The sequence below is a fragment of the Gracilinanus agilis genome, chromosome 5 (genome assembly GCF_016433145.1).
Source record: "Gracilinanus agilis isolate LMUSP501 chromosome 5, AgileGrace, whole genome shotgun sequence".
Taxonomy (NCBI): domain Eukaryota; kingdom Metazoa; phylum Chordata; class Mammalia; order Didelphimorphia; family Didelphidae; genus Gracilinanus; species Gracilinanus agilis.
In genome coordinates, this window is record NC_058134.1 from 266,062,764 (window position 1) to 266,082,848 (window position 20,085).

The window sequence follows — 20,085 nt, forward strand, 5'->3', positions numbered from 1 at the left end:
CCATTTGAAGGAAATAATATTAGAAAATAAAGATCATTATAATTTCTACCAATAATAACTTGCACCATATAATACAAAGGAAAGAGATGATATTATAGAGAAAAGCATCATAGACTTGCAAATGAATTCTCTTGGCCAGTGGAGGAATGGCAAGTATTATTTAGCAAATGTCAAAGAACTAATTGCAGAGGAAGGCAAGTAATATACAACTTTCCTGGAAATTTGTGGAAACTTAAAATCAAATTCTTTGGGATTTGATGTCTCCAAATGCTAGAAAGATATGTGTGTGATCTCGGGTCTGGCTGCAGATTTCTTTTTTAAAAAGAGCAGTTTGTGTGAGATACTTATGTAAATTCCTTTATTAAGGAGATGGGAAGGGGGATAAAACATTTTGCCTAATTGAATTAAATCTATTTCATTTGTCTATTTTTTGCTCTCCTTCAAATGAGAAAGCCTGGTGTCCTAAACAATGCAGAATCCAGTGAGTCTGATGTATTTAATTTTTAAAAAATAAAACAAAATGCTTCCTCTCCTCTCCATTTAGCAACATCAACAGGTCTTTTTAACTCTTGGAAATGACAATGAGAAACGTGCTATAGTTGCTACAGCGATATCTAAAGGAAGTGATAATAAATTATTAAAGGTGTGGGTCATACTTTGGCCGTTATCTGCATAGAATTCATTTTCTTTGTTCCTTGAGAATCAGGAAACTTCTGCATATTGTTAGTCTCCGAGTCATTCAAGGATCCGGAGGTATGTTGTGTCAAGGGCACAAATAGGTATAAAAAACTCAGAGAAATGTACTTGCGCTATTCTGCTCCTAAAGTCTCCCTCCAGTTACGGAGGGCTTGCATGCATTGTTTTGTATGGAATAATATATATGGAAGGGATTTCTTAAGCTCATAGAGTTTAGATTGTCTTAGAATTTTATTCAGCAGCGTGCCACAAGAAGTAGTTTAAAGTGTTTGGGTTTTTCGCTAGATATTTAGTTTAGAATTAATGGTGACATGGACCTTATTATCCCTTGTTGTGCATTCGTATCAAGGTCACTCTTGAAAGCAATGGGTACAAATTTGGCGGATAAATTCAAGCTCTTGCATCCCCCGGTTACATCGTCCCCATAATGGCATTTGGAAGTGGTTTTTAGCCTACAGAAACAAAGTAAAATCTGTAGGAGAAAACAGAAAAGGAATGGGAAGTAGAGAGAAGATTGCATCCTGATTAGAACTGGGCAGAGGCTTTTTTGTTGGGGAGGAACTGAAGAAATTCTTTGAGGTGAGGTCGAGATAGTGTGGGATACGGACATTTTAATAAAGTTCCAGGAATGAGGTTTCGAGACTTGGGAAATCTGCTCTGATTCATGATTGGTCAAGCCCGATCTTGGGAAAAGAACCCCTGGAGAAAGCAGAGGAGGGAGAACGATAGGAAGGAAGATGGGTGGGAGGGGGGTGAAGGGTGTGGAAAGAGGAAGGGGGGCTGGAAAGTGAGAGGGAAGGAGGGAGGGAGGGAGGGAGGCAAGTAACGTTTGTTGCCCAGAGGACTGGAGTGGGGAGGAAAGAGTGTGGAAAAGTGAAAGTCGTCGAGGCCAAGTGCAGTGGGGCCAGGACCCCAGCGGCAAGCAGAGCAGGGCACCAGAGGGGCAGCTGGGCTCACTCCAGACTCCCTTGGCAGCCTCAGGCGTTGGCTCCTCGAGGCGCCCTCCCTCCCCTGCGCATTGTTCCTTTTGCCGGGAGACGAGGAAATTGCCTTTTGATTGCGGAAGTCCGTGGAAAGGGCTCAGGCTAGCGGCAGTGCGGGTCAGTATGGCAGCGTGGGAAGGGCTGCGAGCCGCCTGCCCCCGCCGCCTCCCGAGTCCGCAGCCCGCCGCGGGCTGCAGCAGCAGCAGCAGCAGCAGCAGCAGCAGCAGCAGCAGCAGCAGCAGCAGCAATAATAGCAGCCCCTGTCCTGGCACAGCCCGGAGGAAACCTCAAGGAGCCGGCAGGGAGCCTTGAAGCTCAGGCAACAAGTGTCCGGCGCACTGTCCTGGGAGCGTCGGTCCACGCTCTCTTAGCTGTCTCTCCCTCCCTCCCTAGCTGGGACTCAGTGGCCGTCTCCCTTCTCCTTACCCCCCGCCTCCACTAGGATAATCTTGTTCTTAAACACTGATGGCAATGCCGAGCTATGGAGCCAGGTTGGCCTTATGGATGGCACTGAACCTGATGCAGGTGAGTGGCAGCAGGAAAAGGGTCCTGGGACTGGAGAAAGCGCTCTCCATTCCTTTCCTCTCCCAGCAAACGAGTTCCCTGTCTGGCTCTCAGCTTCGCATCTGGTCCTTCTGGGCCCCTGTGCGACCTGAGGAAGGTGTAGGAAAGCGGTGCGCAGATGCTCTCTGCTAGTCCACTCAGCCTCTTGCATGCTCACTCTGGCGCTGGCTGCGGTTCACTGGCGGAGACCCTCCTGGCTCCGGCTGTCTCGCCCACCACAGCAAGCCCCCAAGCTCTCCTCAGGGAGGCAGGCTGCAGGACTACAGCAAGCCCCCAAGCTCTCCTCAGGGAGGCAGGCTGCAGGGAGCCATGGCCACCTGCATGGGTTCTCGCTCTGTTTTGTGACTGATGACATTGGTTTGGGGAGTTGGGTTTGGAGAGGAAGGGAAGGGACCCAAAACGTCCCTAGGGAAGGAAGGAGCAGTCAGAAGGCTTTCAGCATTGTCTCTGATCCCTTTTGCAGAGTGGCCTAGGGGAGCCGCCGAGGTGCAACATCAACCAGACACAAGCCAAGGTCTCCAGCCGGTCTGCCAGGCTCAGGTGGAGCACGGAAGGGTCGCCCTGTAACTTTAGCCTCATCTACAATTCGGACACCTCTGGGAGCGCCCTGTGCTACCCTGTGCTGATTGCCAACCACACCTATGAATGTAACCCTGAGGACTTGCAGGCTGGAACAATCTATCACTTCAGGATTGTATCTGAGGATGGAGATGAGAAACCTATCTCCTTGCAAACAGGTAATGGGTTACAGGTGCAGCTGTGATGGCACAGCCAGTAGTGGGGGAGGTGGGCTCCTCTCGAGCTACCTTACTTGGTTTGAACTCCTATTGATATCCTCCAAGAAAGAAAGGAAACCTGAACATCCGACCACTGACATAGATTTCTAAGTACATAGTATGTGCCTTGGAGAGACTGAAGGTGTCCCAAATCCTGTCATCTTAATGCTGAAAGACTGGCTCTCTGAACGTGTAGCACAGACCCCAGAGAGAAGGAATCTGAGAGAAGGAAACTTAATCAAACCATAGAGACTGGCAATTCCAACCCACTGAAATGATATAACACCAGAATAATTTAAGCAAATGTTTTCAAAGTAAATAATGAAAATTCCCAGATTGAGATTCAGTGGCTTTCCTCAAATTAGTATTATCTTTGGCAAAGGGCATATCATCTTCAGGAATAAAGAAAACAGGAAAAAAAAAGATGAATGATATTGGAGATTCTTGGAAAGAGGTTTTAAAAAAAAAAGATTCATACAGTCACTGTTCAAAATCCATTTTAAAAATGATTTGTCGCTAAAGATCCAACTGCAACCTTTTGCTACTCCTTGCACTAATTTTTTCTTAAACTTTATTTGTATGCTATCAGTTCCTTTTGACCATTTTAGCATCTTTTCATTTTACAGCAATAACAAAATTATATTTTTTTCAGATTTAATTGGTTTTGTAAACTCCAGAGGTTAAATACAAAGATTCCTACCGGATTACTATTTGATATCTCCAGTTGTATAAAGTTTTGTTCCTAAACTGCAATTCCCCAAACAGATCCAAAAAATCAACTGAAATAGTCTTTGCAACAATAATAGAAATGCTAACCTTGGCTGTTATATACTGTCACTTTTTAAAATTGCCATTGAAATCCATTTTAGTTTTAAAGGTGAAACTTCACATTTTATGACTATTTGTTTATTTCAAATAGAACTTTTAGATAGCCATTGAGCTTTGCACATAGCTTAGTAAAAGAGAAGTAAATATTGAGAACTGGACTATATCTATACACAGAATTGACAGATAATACCTGAGTAATTGATAAAATTAAACTGAGTAATTCAAACTACTACATTTTTAGTCAGTGAAGGGAGCTGCTCAGTGTTTAAGAAGAGTTCCTTAAAACTTACAACTTACAAACATTGAAGTGTATAAAGGAGCACAGCTAGCTCTATGTAAATTTAATGTGTTTGGAAAATTTTTGTATCCAAGGTACAGGGAAAAAAAGGCTAGAGCTATGAGACTTCAGACACTTTTTTGCATAAGGGAAGGGTAAAGTAGCTCAATTGTCATTATTAAGTAAATTGGTGCATTTTTCAAGGTTGTTTTGAAAAGTAAATAAAAGGAATCTGATAAGTTTACAAGTATTTGACTGAAACTTTTACATTTTTCTTTACTTCCTTCAGGGTATGATAGTTTTTGAAGAAAAACCTTAAAAACTTTTCCAGCTCATTTTATAGATGAGGATACTGATGCAAACAGGGTAGAAATTGTGAAGAAACAGAATAAGTTTTCTCTTTCTCTCTGGCTTTCTGTCTGTCTCTTTTTTCTCTGTCTCTATCTCTGTCTCTGTCTCACTCTGTCTCTCTGTCTCTCTGTCTCTCTCTCCTTACTGTCTGTGTATGTGTATGTGTCTCTGTCTCTGTCTCTGACTGTCCTGTCTCCCTCCTCCATTTCCATCCGTCTTTTTTTTTTCTCTATCTCTGTGTCTGTCTGTCTGTCACTTTGTTCCTCCTTCTCTCTTCCCTCTCCATCTATCTGTTTCTCTCTGTCTCTGTCTGTCTCTCTGGTCTAATCATGCAGTGTCTAGAACTACCAGTGATAGGCAATTGCTCTGCAATGTGTAGTCTTAAGAAAGTAAACCTGGGATATTGAGACTTGCCCATTTTCTGGCACTCAATGTTTGTCGGAGATGGACCTTGAACCCAGATCTTCCTGTCTCTGGCTGGCTCCCCATTCACATATACTATACTGCCACTCTCTCTGGACTTGGGATATTGATAATATTTTTACCTTATATAAAATAATACACTAAGTTGCGTATCTTCTCCTAGAAGTCTCCAGATCATTTCTAAAGCACTAATTTCCAGTCCCCAAAACACTTTTGAAAACTTGTCCCCATGAGGATTTTTTTTATCAACTATTTTTTCTGTGCTTTAAAAACAAATACCCAGAGGTAGTTAGGTAGCACAGTAGATGGAACACCAGGCTGGAGTCAAAAGGAACTAGATTCAAATCTGGCCTCAGATACTTCCTAGCTGTGAGAACCTGGACAAATCACTTAAACCCAATTGCCTGGCCCTTGCCACTCTTCTGCCTTAAAATTAATACTATATCAGAAGGTAAGATTAGAAAAAAGAAAGATGAATAAATACTTTCTAAGTTTAAGGAAAAAAGAGATTTTCCAATTTTCTAAATTTGAGTGAATTTGCACCACAAGTCATATTTCTGTTATAATTAAAGCAAGAAAAAAAGCCATTCTACTTTTAAAAATTCTCTGACAGACCTTTAAAGGGACAGAAGTAAATTTATGATTTTTACATCAGATTTTGTGTTAAGCAAAGTAGGAAATATGATTGAGAGAACACTGGTTAAGGAGCCAGTACCCAGAATCAAACACAATTCTCCAAGTGTTGTCCTAAGTTGAACATGAGAAGCAGAGCACTTACCTGGAAGGGAAGGAGAAGGTGAACAGACATATCAGTGACTTTCACCAAGTTACAAAGTTAGCAGAAGAACTGTGGTCTTAATCAAGTTCCTTTAATAGAAAATCCAGGACTCTTTCGTATCACACCACACTGTTAGGCAACTTTTCTTCTATCTGTTTTCTCTTTCCAACTAGGCTGTAGGTTCTCAGAAGAAAAGAACAATGTCTTGACTACACGTTTTCCCCAAAGGACCTAGGACAGAATTCAAATTGTGCTCCTTTCTGAACCTCAGTTTCTTCATTTGTAAAACTAGGGGGTTCTTCTATTTGGCTTCCAAGCCTCTTTCAGCTCTTGGTCTGTGATATAGACTTAAAACATGGGTCTAAGCATACTGTTTAACTGTCTTAAAGATACCTTTCATCGTCTTCCCAGTTTATTTGTCTTACTAAGTCCATGATGAAAGAGAACTGAAGCAAGTACTTGGTTTAGGTAGATATGTTTAGTTTGGGAGTTTGGGTCAAGTGCTGTACCTGGAATCAGGAAGACTTGAATTCAAATCTGTCCTCAAATTCTTAACTATCTGTATGACCCTTTATGAGTCACTTAACTTCTGTCTGCCCTAACTTTCTCAACTGTAAAGTGAAGACAGCAACACCTACCTTCCAGAATTGTTGTGAGGATTAAAAAGGGTAATATTTATAAAGAGCTGGCATATTTTGTTGTTATTCAATCACTTTTAGTCATGTCTAACTCTTCATAATTCCATTTAGGATTTTCGTGACAAAGATACTGAAGTGGTTAGCAATTTCCTTCTTCAGCTTATTTTATACATGAGGAAATGGAGGCAAACAAGGTTAAGTGACTTGCCCAGAGTCACACAGCTGGTAGGTGCCTGAGGCTATATTTGAACTCAACAAGATGAGTCTTTCCAGACTAGTTCTGATGCTCAATACACTGCTCCACCTAGCTGCCCTACCTAGCATATACTAGATGTTTAATAAATGCTCAATTCCTTCTGTCCTTCCTTTCTTCCTTCCTCCTTTCCCTCCTTCCTTCCTTCCTTTTTCACTGAATTAACTAAATCACCACCAGGTTTTGAAATTATTTCGCCACAGTATTTTATTTTTTAATTGGATTCGTTTGAACTCAATCCTTTAGCAAGAATGTACCAAGTGTAATCAATTTCTTTTTCTGTAGAACTTTCAAACCAAACATGGCCTAAGATACCATCTAGTCCAATGATTTCCAAAGTGGGTGCCACCACCCCCTGGTGGGTGCTGCAGTGATCCCAGGGAGGCGGTGATGGCCACACTTTTTTTGTATTACATTCTATTCTGAGTTCAATAAATAGTTTCATAATTTCATAAGGGGCGCTAAGTAATATGTTTTCTGAAAAGGGGGCCGTAGGCCAAAAAAGTTTGGGAACCACTGACTAGTCCAACCCATACTTAATTTAAATAATTAATTCAATGTGCTTTCTACATTTGCAAAGCATTTATTAAGTGTAATGTACTATGAATTTGCTGGGGATAGCACAACAAAGAAATAGTCTCTATCATCCAGGGGCTTATATTCTTCTGGGGGAATTTATCATATACACAAATAATTATAATTTATATGCATAAATAGGAATCCCTTCTTTACAGTCTCCAGCAAGAGAAAAAGTATTATCTCCCCAGGCAACCTATTCTGCTTTGGATGAGTCTAATTACCTAGAAAGTTTTCTTAGATGAATCTGAAATATGGCTCTTTTTCATTTTAACCCAGTGTCCTAAGTTCACTCCTCTGACTATAAATAAATAGAACACATTTAATCCTTCTTCTAAGTAATAACCTTTCAGGCAATATGAAGACCACTATTACACTCTGCTTAAGTCTTCTATCTTCTCTAGGCTGAAGATCTTCATTTTTATAGCTCATGTAGATAGATCTCAAGGCCCTTCCGTATTTTAGTCCCCCTGCACTAAATGTTCTCCAGTTCATCAGTTTCTTCCCAAAAGGTAGTTCCCAGAACTAAACACAGTCCTCCAAATGTTGTCATAAGTTGGACATCAGAAACAAAGTACTCCTCTGGAAGGGAAGCAGAAAGTGAACATGTCAGTGATTTGCACAAAGTCACATAGAGAGTCAGCAACAGAACTGTGATCTAATCAAGTTCCTCTAACAGAAAATCTAGGACTTTTTCTTATCACACCTCTCTGTTAGATAACTTTTCACTTCTCTCTCCAACTAGATTGTAGGTTCTTAGAGGATAAGAGCAGTGTCTTGATCCTCTAAGTTTTTCCCAAAGTGCCTAGGACAGCATTTCATATGTGATTTCACTGGAATAGAGAATTCTCCAGTGAGAGGCTTTTCCTCCAGACCCTCAGCTCCTTTTCTTCAACTTAGAGACAGAGGGTTACCTAGGGCACCAAGAGGTTAAATGACTTTCAGAGAGTCACACCCATATATGTAAGGGGAGAATCTTAAATGCAGAAGCTTCTCAAGGGCTTGCTTTAATTTGTATCCCCAATGCTTAGCATAGTGCTTGTTCCATAGTAAGAATTTATGAGCTTTCTTATCGACCTTATCTATCTAGCTCTCTATCTACCAACATACCTACCTATCTACCTATCTCTATCTATCTATCTATCTATCTATCTATCTATCTATCTATCTATCTGTCTGTCTATAGTGTATCTGTCTATCTATCTGTCTATCTGTACTTCTATCTAACTATCTGTCTATCTATACATCTATCTGTCTATCTATCTCTCTATCTATTTCTCTCTCTCTGTCTATATATCTATCTATCTGTCTATCTATGTCTATCTCTCTATCTGTCTAGCTATGTCTATATCTTTCTATATATCCATCCATCTACCTACCTATGCACTTATCTTGTCTCTGAGCCTGCTCTCTATCCACTATATCAGTGATGGGCAAACTACTGCCCTCGGGCCAGATGCTGCCCCCTGAAATGTTCTATCTGGCCCTGAGACATTATTCCTAATCTGACGAATAGGATACAATCCAATAAAACTTTGAAAGAGTTGCCTTAGAAACAGACTGACAGCTGAACATTTCCTTTCCTTTGGCCCCCTCTTTAAAAAGTTTGCCCATCACTGCACTATATCATATCCCTCTCAAACCTGACATAAGAATATACATTTTCCTTGTAATTAGAGCAGTAGAATGGACTTGGCTGAAAAATAATAGGTTCTCCTCCTTTAAGTCTTCCAGACAAGACTAGATGAGTGCTTTCTAAGTAAGATATAAAAAGGATTATTATTTAGATAAGGATTGGATCAGATGGCCTCTGGCGTTTCTTCAAACTCCAAGATTCTGTGATTCTGAAAATAGGAAAAGATTGACAAATCAACCTGATTTCTATCATGTGTACATAGCCCATTGAAAGGATAAAGGAACAAATTCCCTAGAACGCTTTCCTTTCTGCACAAATCAATCTAAATGGAATATTTTTTTCTGAACTGCACTGACAACCATTTCCATGAACTTTGAACCATTTTTTCTAGAATGGAAGCATTTCCTTAATTTTTCTCTAATGCCTTCACAGCCTTAGCAAATTAAGAAAATGCAATGATCTGCTTAATTTGGTCAATGTAAAGAGAATTTGGATATTCATATCTAAAAATGAATCTAATTTCAGAGCTTAATTATGAAATATTATCTCATATCATTGAAATTATGAATTTATACATTTATTATGAAATTATGAAAACCGTCTGCTTTGACCAGTTAACCAGATATTTAATATATATGCAATACATTAAGGTTGTATCTACGCAAAAGCAATGACTCAAATGTTTTGGTAAAGTGTCTCTTCTGGGTACTCTTTATCTAGTAAGAACAAGAATGTTTTCAGGGGCAAATAAATGTTGAGAGATAAACCACCTACAATAATAGCTCATGTCTACAATGGGTTTTGCATTTTACAAACTGTTTGCTTCATAATCACCCTGTGACATAGTTACCACTACTAGAGAATAGTACATGGGTACCACAGAGGAAACTTGATCCATACTTCCTGCACATCCACAGAGACCAGCATATCATCTATCAGAATAATATGGCAAACACCAATGTTAAAAATGTCTCACATTTATTTAATGCTTTACAACTCATAAAATGTTTCCCTCATAATGACCCTATTTGATATTTTGTAAAAATATTGTTATACCCATAACCCCAGTCTCAAAGCCTATTTATTGGTAGATGATAATCAAGGCTCAAGAGGCTAAATGACCTGCTTGAAGTTTAATAGCTAGTGAGTGATAGAGCTAGGAGGTACAGCTAGGTGGCGCAGTGGCACAGTGGATAGAATACTCTGCCTGAAATAGGAGGATTCATCTTCATGAGTTCAAATTCAACCTCAGACACTTACAAGCTGTATGACCCTAGGCAAGTCACTTAATCCTGTTTGTCTCAGCAACTCATCTGTAAAACGAGCTGGAGAAAGAAATGGAAAACTATTCTAGAATCTTGGCAAAGAAAACCCCAAATGGACCCAGGAAGAATGAAAAATGATGGATACTACTGAATAGAGAGAGCTAGGGACTGAGCGCACATCTACTGATCTCACATTTGGGGTGATTTCCACTACACCCTGCTGCCTCCACTTCAGAGGCTAGCTCTTACGGCCTGAGAAAGTTGCAGAGGCTAAAGGAGCAATCCATGGCATTCCATAACATAGAAGTGATCCATTCTCTTTAAGAAATTATTCAGTTGGTCAACAAACATTTGTTCAATCTCCTTTGCCAGGCACATGTTGGTAATGAGGATAAAATGACAAAAGGGGAAGAGTCCCAGCCCTCGTGGACAACAGCAGTGTCAAACTCAGATAAATGATCCCTGAGGAGCACATATTGATCTAGAAAACTACAGATTAGCAGTATCCATATTGTACTATATTTTTATTTATTTTCTTAAACATTTCCCAATTCTATGTTAATTTGATTCAAGATGCACTAGGGAATTTTGTAGGCTTCCTGTGTGATGCCTTTGATGTCTATATGATATATATTGTGTGAGTGTATACATACACACACACACAAAATAAATATATACAAAATAAATAAATAAATACAAGATGGAAAGGGGAGACATTGGTAGCTGCAGGTATCAGGAAAGAACCGAACTGGGTTTGCTTTGGTGTAGTTTGCCATGTTTGTCAACCTATCAACCAATTGCCAAATACCTTGTCTAGAACTAACTTAGCATGGGTGGTTCATCAACAATAGGTCATGTCAGACTAATTTTATTTCCTTTTTCCTAAGGTTATTAGATAACAGATTTGGGAAATGCCATAGATCTAACTTAACTCAATTTTAGAAAGGCATTTGACAAAGGTTCTCATACTATACTTGCTCGGGGTAGAGGGAGGAAAAGCCATATGGGATAGATTATAGTACAATGAGAGTACAATTCAGACTTACTTGAACAGCTGGACTCAAAGAGTGACCACCGTTGGTTTGCTGTTGTCTTCAAAGGAGGCCACCAATGAAGTGCCCCAGAGATTTGTGTTCAATCTTGTGCTTTTTAATGTTATTTTTTTTATCAATGGCATGATAAAGATGCAGATTGCCTGCTTTGTCAGATTTGAAAATGACTCAGAGGTGGGAGAGGTGGTAACACATTGGATGGCAGAGTAAAGACTCAAAAAGATCTTGACAGAACAGGAAAGTGGCTGAATCAAGCAACATTTAAAAGGGATAAAAGTAAAATGTTACACTTGTTTTTTCAAAAAAATTAAAAGCGTAAGATATGGGAGGCTGTGATATCCATGAAGTCTAATGTAATCCTGGTTTCCATTAAGAACCAGCATCCCCAGAAATACAGAGATGAAGATCCAGTGTAGTCTGTCCTATTTAGTCTATATCATAAGTAATGTATTCATTTCTAAGTGCCACACTTCAAGGACTTTGATAAGCTAGAGAGTATCCAGAGGAGCACTACGAAGACAATGCAGGTCCTCGAGTGCATTTCATATGATACCATGACATTGTCGTTTCATAAATTTGGAGTATAAAGGACCTCAGAATCCAGCCTCCTCATGTTAGAGATAAGAACACAGATCTAGCCAGTTTCATATTTATGAAGCATCTGGCACAAAGTAGATGCTTAATAAATACTTTTTCTCCCTTCATTGCCCCACTTGTCCAAGGTCATATGGGTAGAGTTGCAACTCAAATGGGGGTTTCTGGAGTCCAGCATAAGTACTCCAACTTCAGCACTCTTTCCTCTATACCTATCAGGGAAGACCCTGGGGATAATGGTTAGTGTGAAGAAAAAAAACTTAAAAAGGGAAATCATAGGTGCCTTCCAAGTATTTGAAGGACATGGAAGAGAAGAGGAGTGAGGCTCGCAGACCAGACCATTCTAAAACTAGGAATAATAAGTATACTTTGTAAAGAGGCAAATTTAGACTTGAGAGAAGGAATGATGAGATCCTGATCTATAAGATTCTTCATGATGAAATCCATCCCAAAGTGGAATTGGCAAACTTGTTCTTCTTGGTACCAGGAACAGAACAGAACAGACTAGAGCTAGAAATAGTAAGTGCACTTTGCAAAGAGGAATTTCAGACTTGATAGGTGGAAAGACTTCCTAATGAGTAGCACTCTCCAGAAATGGAATGGGCTGCCTTTTAGGAGGTAATATTTTCCCTCTCACTTCTTCCCTTCTTCCAGATAAGTCTGGATGACTACTTTTTGAATGTGTTGTAGAGGGGGTTCTTCCTCAGATATGGGTTGGATGAGATGGTCAAAGAGGTCCCTGTGGATAAAAAAAAGGATAAATTAATTCAGTTTTTTTCAACATATCTGACTACACTTTTTTAAACCCTTACCTTCTGCCTTAGAATCAACACAATGTGCTGGTTCCAAGGCAGAAGAGTGGTGAGGGCTAGGCAATGGGGGTTAAGTGACTTGCCCAGGGTCACACAGCTAGGAAGTATCTGAGGCCAGATTTGAACCTAGGACCTCCTGTCTCTAGGTCTGGCTCTAGATCCAGGGAGCTACCCAGATACCCCCCTGACTACATATTTTAAATTTAAAATTGAGGATAGAGGAGAACTTCATTATCAAATATCTTTGTTGATATTCATACTTAAATGCAAATGTTCTATCTACCTATCTACTTATTTGTCTATCTATCTCTGTGATTAAGGGTTTGATATCAACCCATTGTTATATCTAAAATTTCTATTCTAATAGCAAACAAAAGGAGACTTCAGGATAAAATGCTTTCAAAATCCATGGTGTAGCCATTTAAAAAGAAGGAGAGGTAAAAAACATGTACATAAATCTCTAAATTCCTCTAACTCTCCTACTTAGTCTAGATTAATCTAAAAGTGACTAGAATGCCCTTGAAGAGCAAAAAAAAAAAAAAAAGTACAACTTTCTGGGATTATACTGATCCTAAAAGCATATGAAAATATACATAACCATAAAATTAGTGCTAGAAGGAATTATAGAGGCCATGAAATCCAAGCATCACATTATGGAGATGAGAAAACTGAGAGACAAAGAGGTTATTTGACTAACTCAAGATCACCCAGTTAGTATGCACCTGAGAAAGGATTTGAGACCACATCTGTCCTTACTCCAAACCCAGTGCTCTGTAGGCTATATCATGCTGGCTCTATGATTGAGGATCTGGTTCACTCCTTGATGTTTGAATATTCAATTCAATTCCACTCAAAATTCTATGAAGTATTCTTGATCACCTTTAGAGATTAGTCATCTTGATCTTTTCTCTTCATTTAGTATCTTATGTTCTTTGAGATATTTTGAAAATTGATCCTAAAGCACCTTTAAAATGGTGTTACCTCAAATTTTTGGATGGATTTTTTCTGCTTTTTGACTATATCTATCCATTCTCCCTTCATATTAAGTACTGTTTCTATTTCCACAGTGAGTACTGATACTTTGAGCCCAAATGTGGAGATTCCTCTAGCATCAGTGATGAAAATATATAATTATATACACGCTGACACATCTGTTCCAATTAATGCCCCTTTATGGGTCTTACAGTGCATCTATACATGCTCTCAGAATGAGCTGGCTAAGTTGCATTTTATGTTCAGCTTTTTGCAGGCTTGTATTTTCCCTTCACTAAATTTTATTGTTTATAACCTTCAGCCATTTTACTTGGTAATGCTTTGAAATCAGCTTATACACTAAAAATGTGTTGCCTTTGACTACTATGCCTCTGTGCTTAATAAGGAGGTTAAATGTTTTTAAATGAAGCAGTTTCTGGTCTCTTTTTTGGTCTCAGCAAGGCAGATGGTAATGAAGACTCTTGCTGGGGTATTGATAATTAGGACAGAGTAGGAAATAGATGGATATGTGTGAGACACTGAAGAAATAGTTATCAATAGGACTTTGGTTACTGATTAGGAGTGAGAGGTGAGGAAAAGAGAAAAGTCAGAGATTTCACAAGTGGGAGAATGGGTGAAAAGTGATAAGATTGACAATAATAGTGAAATCAAGGAGGATATCAGAAAAAAACAGTAAGTATGGTTTTTAACATCTTAAGCTAACATGTTGATGGTATATACACGTGAAACTATCTTCTAGGAATTAGAAATGTGGGGAAGAGACTTCAGACAAAAGGGTAGGATTCATTCTAGTTCTGATAAATGTTTAGCAACCAGTTTTCTCCAACCCCCCCCCAAAAAATATATGCAGGATATACTTTAAGTTTAATGTACATTAACATTTTCTCCATCACCTTCTTAAGTCTAGAGATTAGCAAAGCAATAAATCAAGCCCTGGTTGTAGCCTCTGCTGATTTCCAAGACATAAATGATCACACTGAAAATTTAATACTCCACTCTTGAGAACTGTTTGAGCTGGCTCCAGCACTCCCCTGCCAGGACAGGTGATTCTAATAAGATAAAAGAAGAGTGCCCCTAAAAGCACTGGAAGGAGCACCCATTTTTAAGGAAATAAGAAGATAAGGAACCTGCCATAGAAAGAGAAGTTAGAAAGATCTCAAGAGAATGTGGAGAAATTAGTGTCCCCATAGTCATAGGAGAGGACAAAATATACAGAAGAAAGGGGTTAGTCAACAGATTCTGGTCTTGCAAGAAGATCTAGGATTGATAAAAGGCCATTGGATTTGTTGATTAAAAGATCTTGGTTGACTTCTGAGTAAGAGGCTTCAGTGGAAAGGTAGATTCCAGAGAAAATGGGTGTGACAACTAGGTAGCACAATAGATGTCCAGGCCAGATGTCCAGTCCTGAAGATGTATTATAGCTCTTCTCTCTTCTCTCTTAGAAATCAGTTCTAAGACAGAAGGTAAGGGTTGAAAAAAGAAAGAAAATGGATGATGAGAAATCATATATGTCGACAAGAATTTTTCTAGAAATTTTGCTATAAAGATGAAGGGAGAAATAAATGTTCTAGAAGGATCAAGGAAAGAGTTGTTTTATTTTTGTTTTTTATTTTAATAATAGGAAATTGTGAATATTTTTTTCAGGAAAGAAACCAGAGGAGAAGGAGAAATTGAAGATATGTGAAAGAACTGGGATGATTTCTGGAGTAAGATTCCAGAAGGGAGAGGAGGGAATGACTTTAAGGGTTTAACTAGAAAAATTAAGTGATTAATTTAGTGAGGAGTGGGGATAGCTCTACCTCTGAGTGAAGAAAAAAATAAGAGAACAAATAAATGCAGTGGTAGTCAAGTTAATTGATTAATACAGCAAGATTGTTAAAATCATGAATATGATCATCTTAATGATAAAATTGAATTGACCATTGGGACATCCAGTCTGTTGTTCTGTATTAAACTCATGAATAATTGCATCATTGCTCCCATAAATACTTGGCCTTTCTTCAAAAAAGGGCCCTTTTTTTGGGAAGTCTTCACATCTTATCCAAGTCATTTTACATTAGCCAGGAATAGAGTGTGCCTGAAAATGAGAGTTTGCTACACACTCACTCTTCATTATGGCAACTTTCTGTCCTTCGAAGAGGAAAATGAAACATATTGTAGTTGTGTGTTTGTAAAGATATTAACTCATATCATGAATCAAAGAACTAAGTAGCAAATGAATCTAACCAACTAATTATTTGTCTTTGTAGACATGTTTTTATTTCTTTTCTCCTTTTCTTGTTTAACTATAATGAAGTTTCCTATTCCCTCTTTACCATTACATTTGCCATACTGATATGTGAGGCTTCCACGGAGAATTTCCATATAAAAAAAAGGAGCATTTCTTATGAATGTATAATCATTCAAAAGGTCATAATAGATGATCCTGTCATTACAGGACTCAAGGAGAAAAGAACATTTATTGAGTTCCTGTTCTATTAAATACTTATTTTTTATACTATTAAACTATAATAGTATAAGTTATATTTAATTTATCATGGGAAGTAGGAACAAAAATAGATTCCTGTGCACTATAGCTTTACAATCTAGTTAGAGAATTAGGACACGTTAAAGATAAATAAAAAATATATAGAGCAATGGTATAGACTGAGGTATAATCAGAAGTTCAGAGGAGAAAGTAAACACTGAAGACTGAAATGATCCAGTAGGATTGAGAAGTGGTTTGCAGAGGAAGTAAGAGTTTAACTGAGCTTTGAAGAAAGGTTGGAATTAGATAATAAAGGAAATGAAGTGTATATTCCAAGTAGGGGAAGTAATATAAGTAAAGATTCAAAGAATGCACATACTGCATATGGGAAGCCAGGAAGGGAGCAAAAGGTTCCTGGAGATAAGAAAAGTGGGTGAGTGAGGAATCAGCAGTGATCTCGAATGATGATTAGACACTGTGAGGTCACAAAAAGAGAAGCTATCAGAAGTTTTTAAGGTGAAGGTACAAAATAACACAACTGGATGATTAATTTGGCACTGTGTTGGGGGTAGGACTAGAAACAAATCACTTAGAAATCACTTAGAACTGAATTATTTTGGATAACCTAGGGGTGAAGTAATAAAGGTTAAGACTAGGGAAATAGTACTGGAAATAGAAAGAAAGAGAACAAGAAAAAAGAGTCAAAAAAATAGTAACCCTAAGATTTTTGAAGCCATTGTTCACTTTTTTCAGACCCTTCAGGACCCCATTTGGGATTTTCTTGCCAAAGATATTAGAGTCATTTGCCATTTCTTTCACCAACTCATTTTACAGATGAGGAAACTGAGATAAACTACTTGCCCAGGGTCATACAATTAATAAGTGTCTGAGGTCATATTTGAACTCAGGAAGAAGAATCTTCTAGACTCCAGACCTGGCACTCTATTTACTGTGCCACCTTTTGAAGCTAGGGAAGTGGTTAATGCAATATCTTTCTTGTATAAGCTTCTTTGGTCCAGTACCAATACAACTAGGTGAAAAATGAAAAATTCCTTTAAATTCACCAATCTGGGAGGTCCTGGGTTCAAATTTGATTTAAGACAATCCCTATCTATGTGACCCTGGGCAAGTCACTTAACCCCAATTGCCTAGCCCTTACCACTCTTCTTCCTTGGAACCAAAATACAATATTGATTCTAAATATAAATATTTAAAATAAATAAATTCATCAGTATTTTTGACTAGTAAATTGATTGACATTTTTATTGCATAGACATAAATTTTTATTGTATAGGAAAGATGTTTCATCATCTCATAGAACAAATCCTCCCTTGAGGATTTTTTAACATGGAATTTTTGTTAATGATCACATTTAAAAGATTATTGACTTACTGAAAGACCCTACATGACCCTTCCCATGAGAATGGGTTACTTCACCAATCTTTGACTCTTTGTAAAATAGGGATGTCCATATTTATGCTTCCAGTCTAACAGAGTTGTTTTCAGGGAAAGTCTTTGTAATAGATAGAAATGGGAACTATTATTGATCTTTTATTATAACTATTCCTCTCCTACAACTTTGGGGTAGTCCATCCTTTCCATACTCTACCGTATATCATATTTATTTGTGTACAAGTTGTGCCCACATGTTAAGATGTTAACTTCTCATGGCAATGGTCTAATTTGAAGGATCTGTGATTTCTTCGGCATAGGGAATTAGTAAGCATTTTGTGAAAATGATTTTAAAAAATTGGATGAGGATACTTTTAGGGGGCAGGGGAAATGGTGGAGGTGGGGAGGGAATCTGCATGTGATTTCGTTTTCCTCAGGATACAGGGACCTATTTTTAAAGTAAATATTCATCATTTCAGATTCAAAATGTTCTTGAAATTCTCTTATCTAGTGATCTTGATATTTTCAAAATCAATTCTATGGCAAAGAAGGAAACAAATATTTCATTATGTGACTTCCTTTTAAAAAAAAAAAGTGTGACAGTGAGAGTTCATTTTGGTGCTGGACTTTCACCAAACTTTGTCCTTTCCTCTTAAGACAGGAAAATTGGGCGATCAAGCTTACTTACGAGATTTCTGGTACTTCCTTTTTCTATGTTTTCAGTATCAAATGCCTGGAGAACACTGTTGGATCTAGTGTGATTGGCATCACGGTTTCCTGTTGTGTCTGGATGCCAAGGAGAACCAAGATGCACAAAATTACTAGTTAATGATTCATGAACATATTTTGTTCAAAGCAGAAGTTTTAATTTATGGACTTTGACAGTTCTTGTATTCTGATATATTTCTTAGGTTATGAAGCATGGAGGTAGAGATCCAAATATGTGGTGTTCTCTCATATCTTTCTGCCCATCTGCATGAATTACAAAGGTTTTTCCAGTTTTGTGTGATCTGCCTTTTGGGTAGACCTCAAGTACAGAACCATATTTTAAAATAATATTCAATTATACTGAATACAGTAAATGTCAGTCCCTGGTTAAAAAGAAAAGTAACAACCCTCTGAAACGCATTGCTAATGTGACTATAGGTCTTAAGTAGATTCACATTAAAAAATACTTGTCCCCAAAATATTTGACTTCTCTACTGTATCAGGGCTGGGCAGTTGCCAGCAAAGAGCTTTTATCACAATGTAAATGGTTTTTTAAGTGTTTGTTTCCAGCCAGGGTTCTCTCTGCCCAGGCACCTCCCAGTCCCATTGTTTCTTTGTTCTAGCGGATATACAAAGGACTTAGTGTTTGTTTTCTGGCCCAGATGGATTAGATAAAGTCTACATATTTGAACTTCACCTTCTAGGCATGCAACCCATTGGAGTTTAAAACACCTTAAAATTTAATGTCAGAATCTCATATTTTACAGATCAGGCAGGAAATGCAGTCTGGACACCAAGCCCTTTCTCCAGTCTCTTTAGTCAAGCTTTTACTGATTACCTTTGAAATGCTAATGAAAATCAAACTCCTCCAGGTCTTGAAGCAAGAATGAGCCTTTTCAGTTATCATCTGTGAGGTGGTCCTTGTTCTGGAGTTTTTAGTTAGTGTCTTTATCTGAGACCCCAAAGGAAATGTTTTCTGAATTAGAAACATCATTTAAAGATTCATGTTCCTCCTTGGTTTTTTTCTTCTTCTCTATTTCTTTAAGAAATCTTTGTTGCAAAGAATGGCTCAATGGTAAGGGGAAGAAGTGGAGAGGTATTGGGCAATGAAAATGACATGAAAACAAAAGCTACCAATAAAAACCAATGGAAAGGGGGGCAGCTGGGTAGCTCAGTGGATTGAGAGTCAGGCCTAGAGACGGGAGGTCCCAGGTTCAAATCCGGCCTCAGACACTTCCCAGCTGTGTGAACCTGGGCAAGTCACTTGACCCCCATTGCTTACCCTTACCACTCTTCCACCTAGGAGCCAATACACAGAAGCTAAGGGTTAAAAAAAAAAATGGAAATCATGTACATATCTCTTAATTTTCGCATCCATCATTATGGGTTTTGGATGATGATTTGGAATAGAGTAAATGGCAGTGTGTCATAGTGAGTGATTAAAAAGCCAGTCTGGAATCCAGGAATAATACCTGGTTTCAAGCCTTCTTCTGACACAGGCTAGCTGTGTGGCCCTAGGCAAATCACTTAACCTTTGTTTGCCTCAGTTTCCTTATAAATTTATAAAAAATATATTTTAAATAAAATAATTTTAAATAAAATATATATAAATATTTTTTAAATATTAAAAAAACATATAAAATAGTATAATATACTTCCTACCTCCCAGGGATATCATGAGGATCAAATGAGACAATATTTATAAGGTGTTGTTGCTATTATTATTATTATTATCCCTATCCAAAAATTATAAATTTAGGGCTGGAAAGAATGTCGAAGAGTATCAGTCCAACCTCCTTCTTTTACAGATGGAGAATATGGTAGAGGTTCACAAAAACTAAATGGCTTGTTCAAGATCCCACAGGTAGTAAGTAGCTGAAGTAAGTTGTGAACGCAAATCCAGAACTCGGGATTCAATAAATTTCCCACTGTGCCTCACTGCCCCTTTGATGCTACTAGTAAAAATTGCTTATTTACAAAGAGAATGAAGAATCCTCTCAGATGCCTCTGATTTGGTTCTGTC

At 38.3% G+C, this 20,085-nt stretch overlaps 1 protein-coding gene across 1 annotated transcript in view; it reads left to right on the forward strand.

Annotated features, from left to right (window-relative positions):
• Positions 1–1,942: 1,942 nt before the first annotated feature.
• LOC123250175 (receptor-type tyrosine-protein phosphatase beta-like) overlaps positions 1,943–20,085 on the forward strand; it is a 115,655-nt gene continuing 97,512 nt past the window's right edge. Inside the window, exons 1-2 of the mRNA XM_044679195.1 lie at positions 1,943–2,204; positions 2,707–2,980. Of these exons, the coding sequence (XP_044535130.1) occupies positions 2,145–2,204; positions 2,707–2,980 (334 nt within the window). The 5' untranslated portion in view covers positions 1,943–2,144. The remainder of the gene's footprint in view (positions 2,205–2,706; positions 2,981–20,085) is intronic.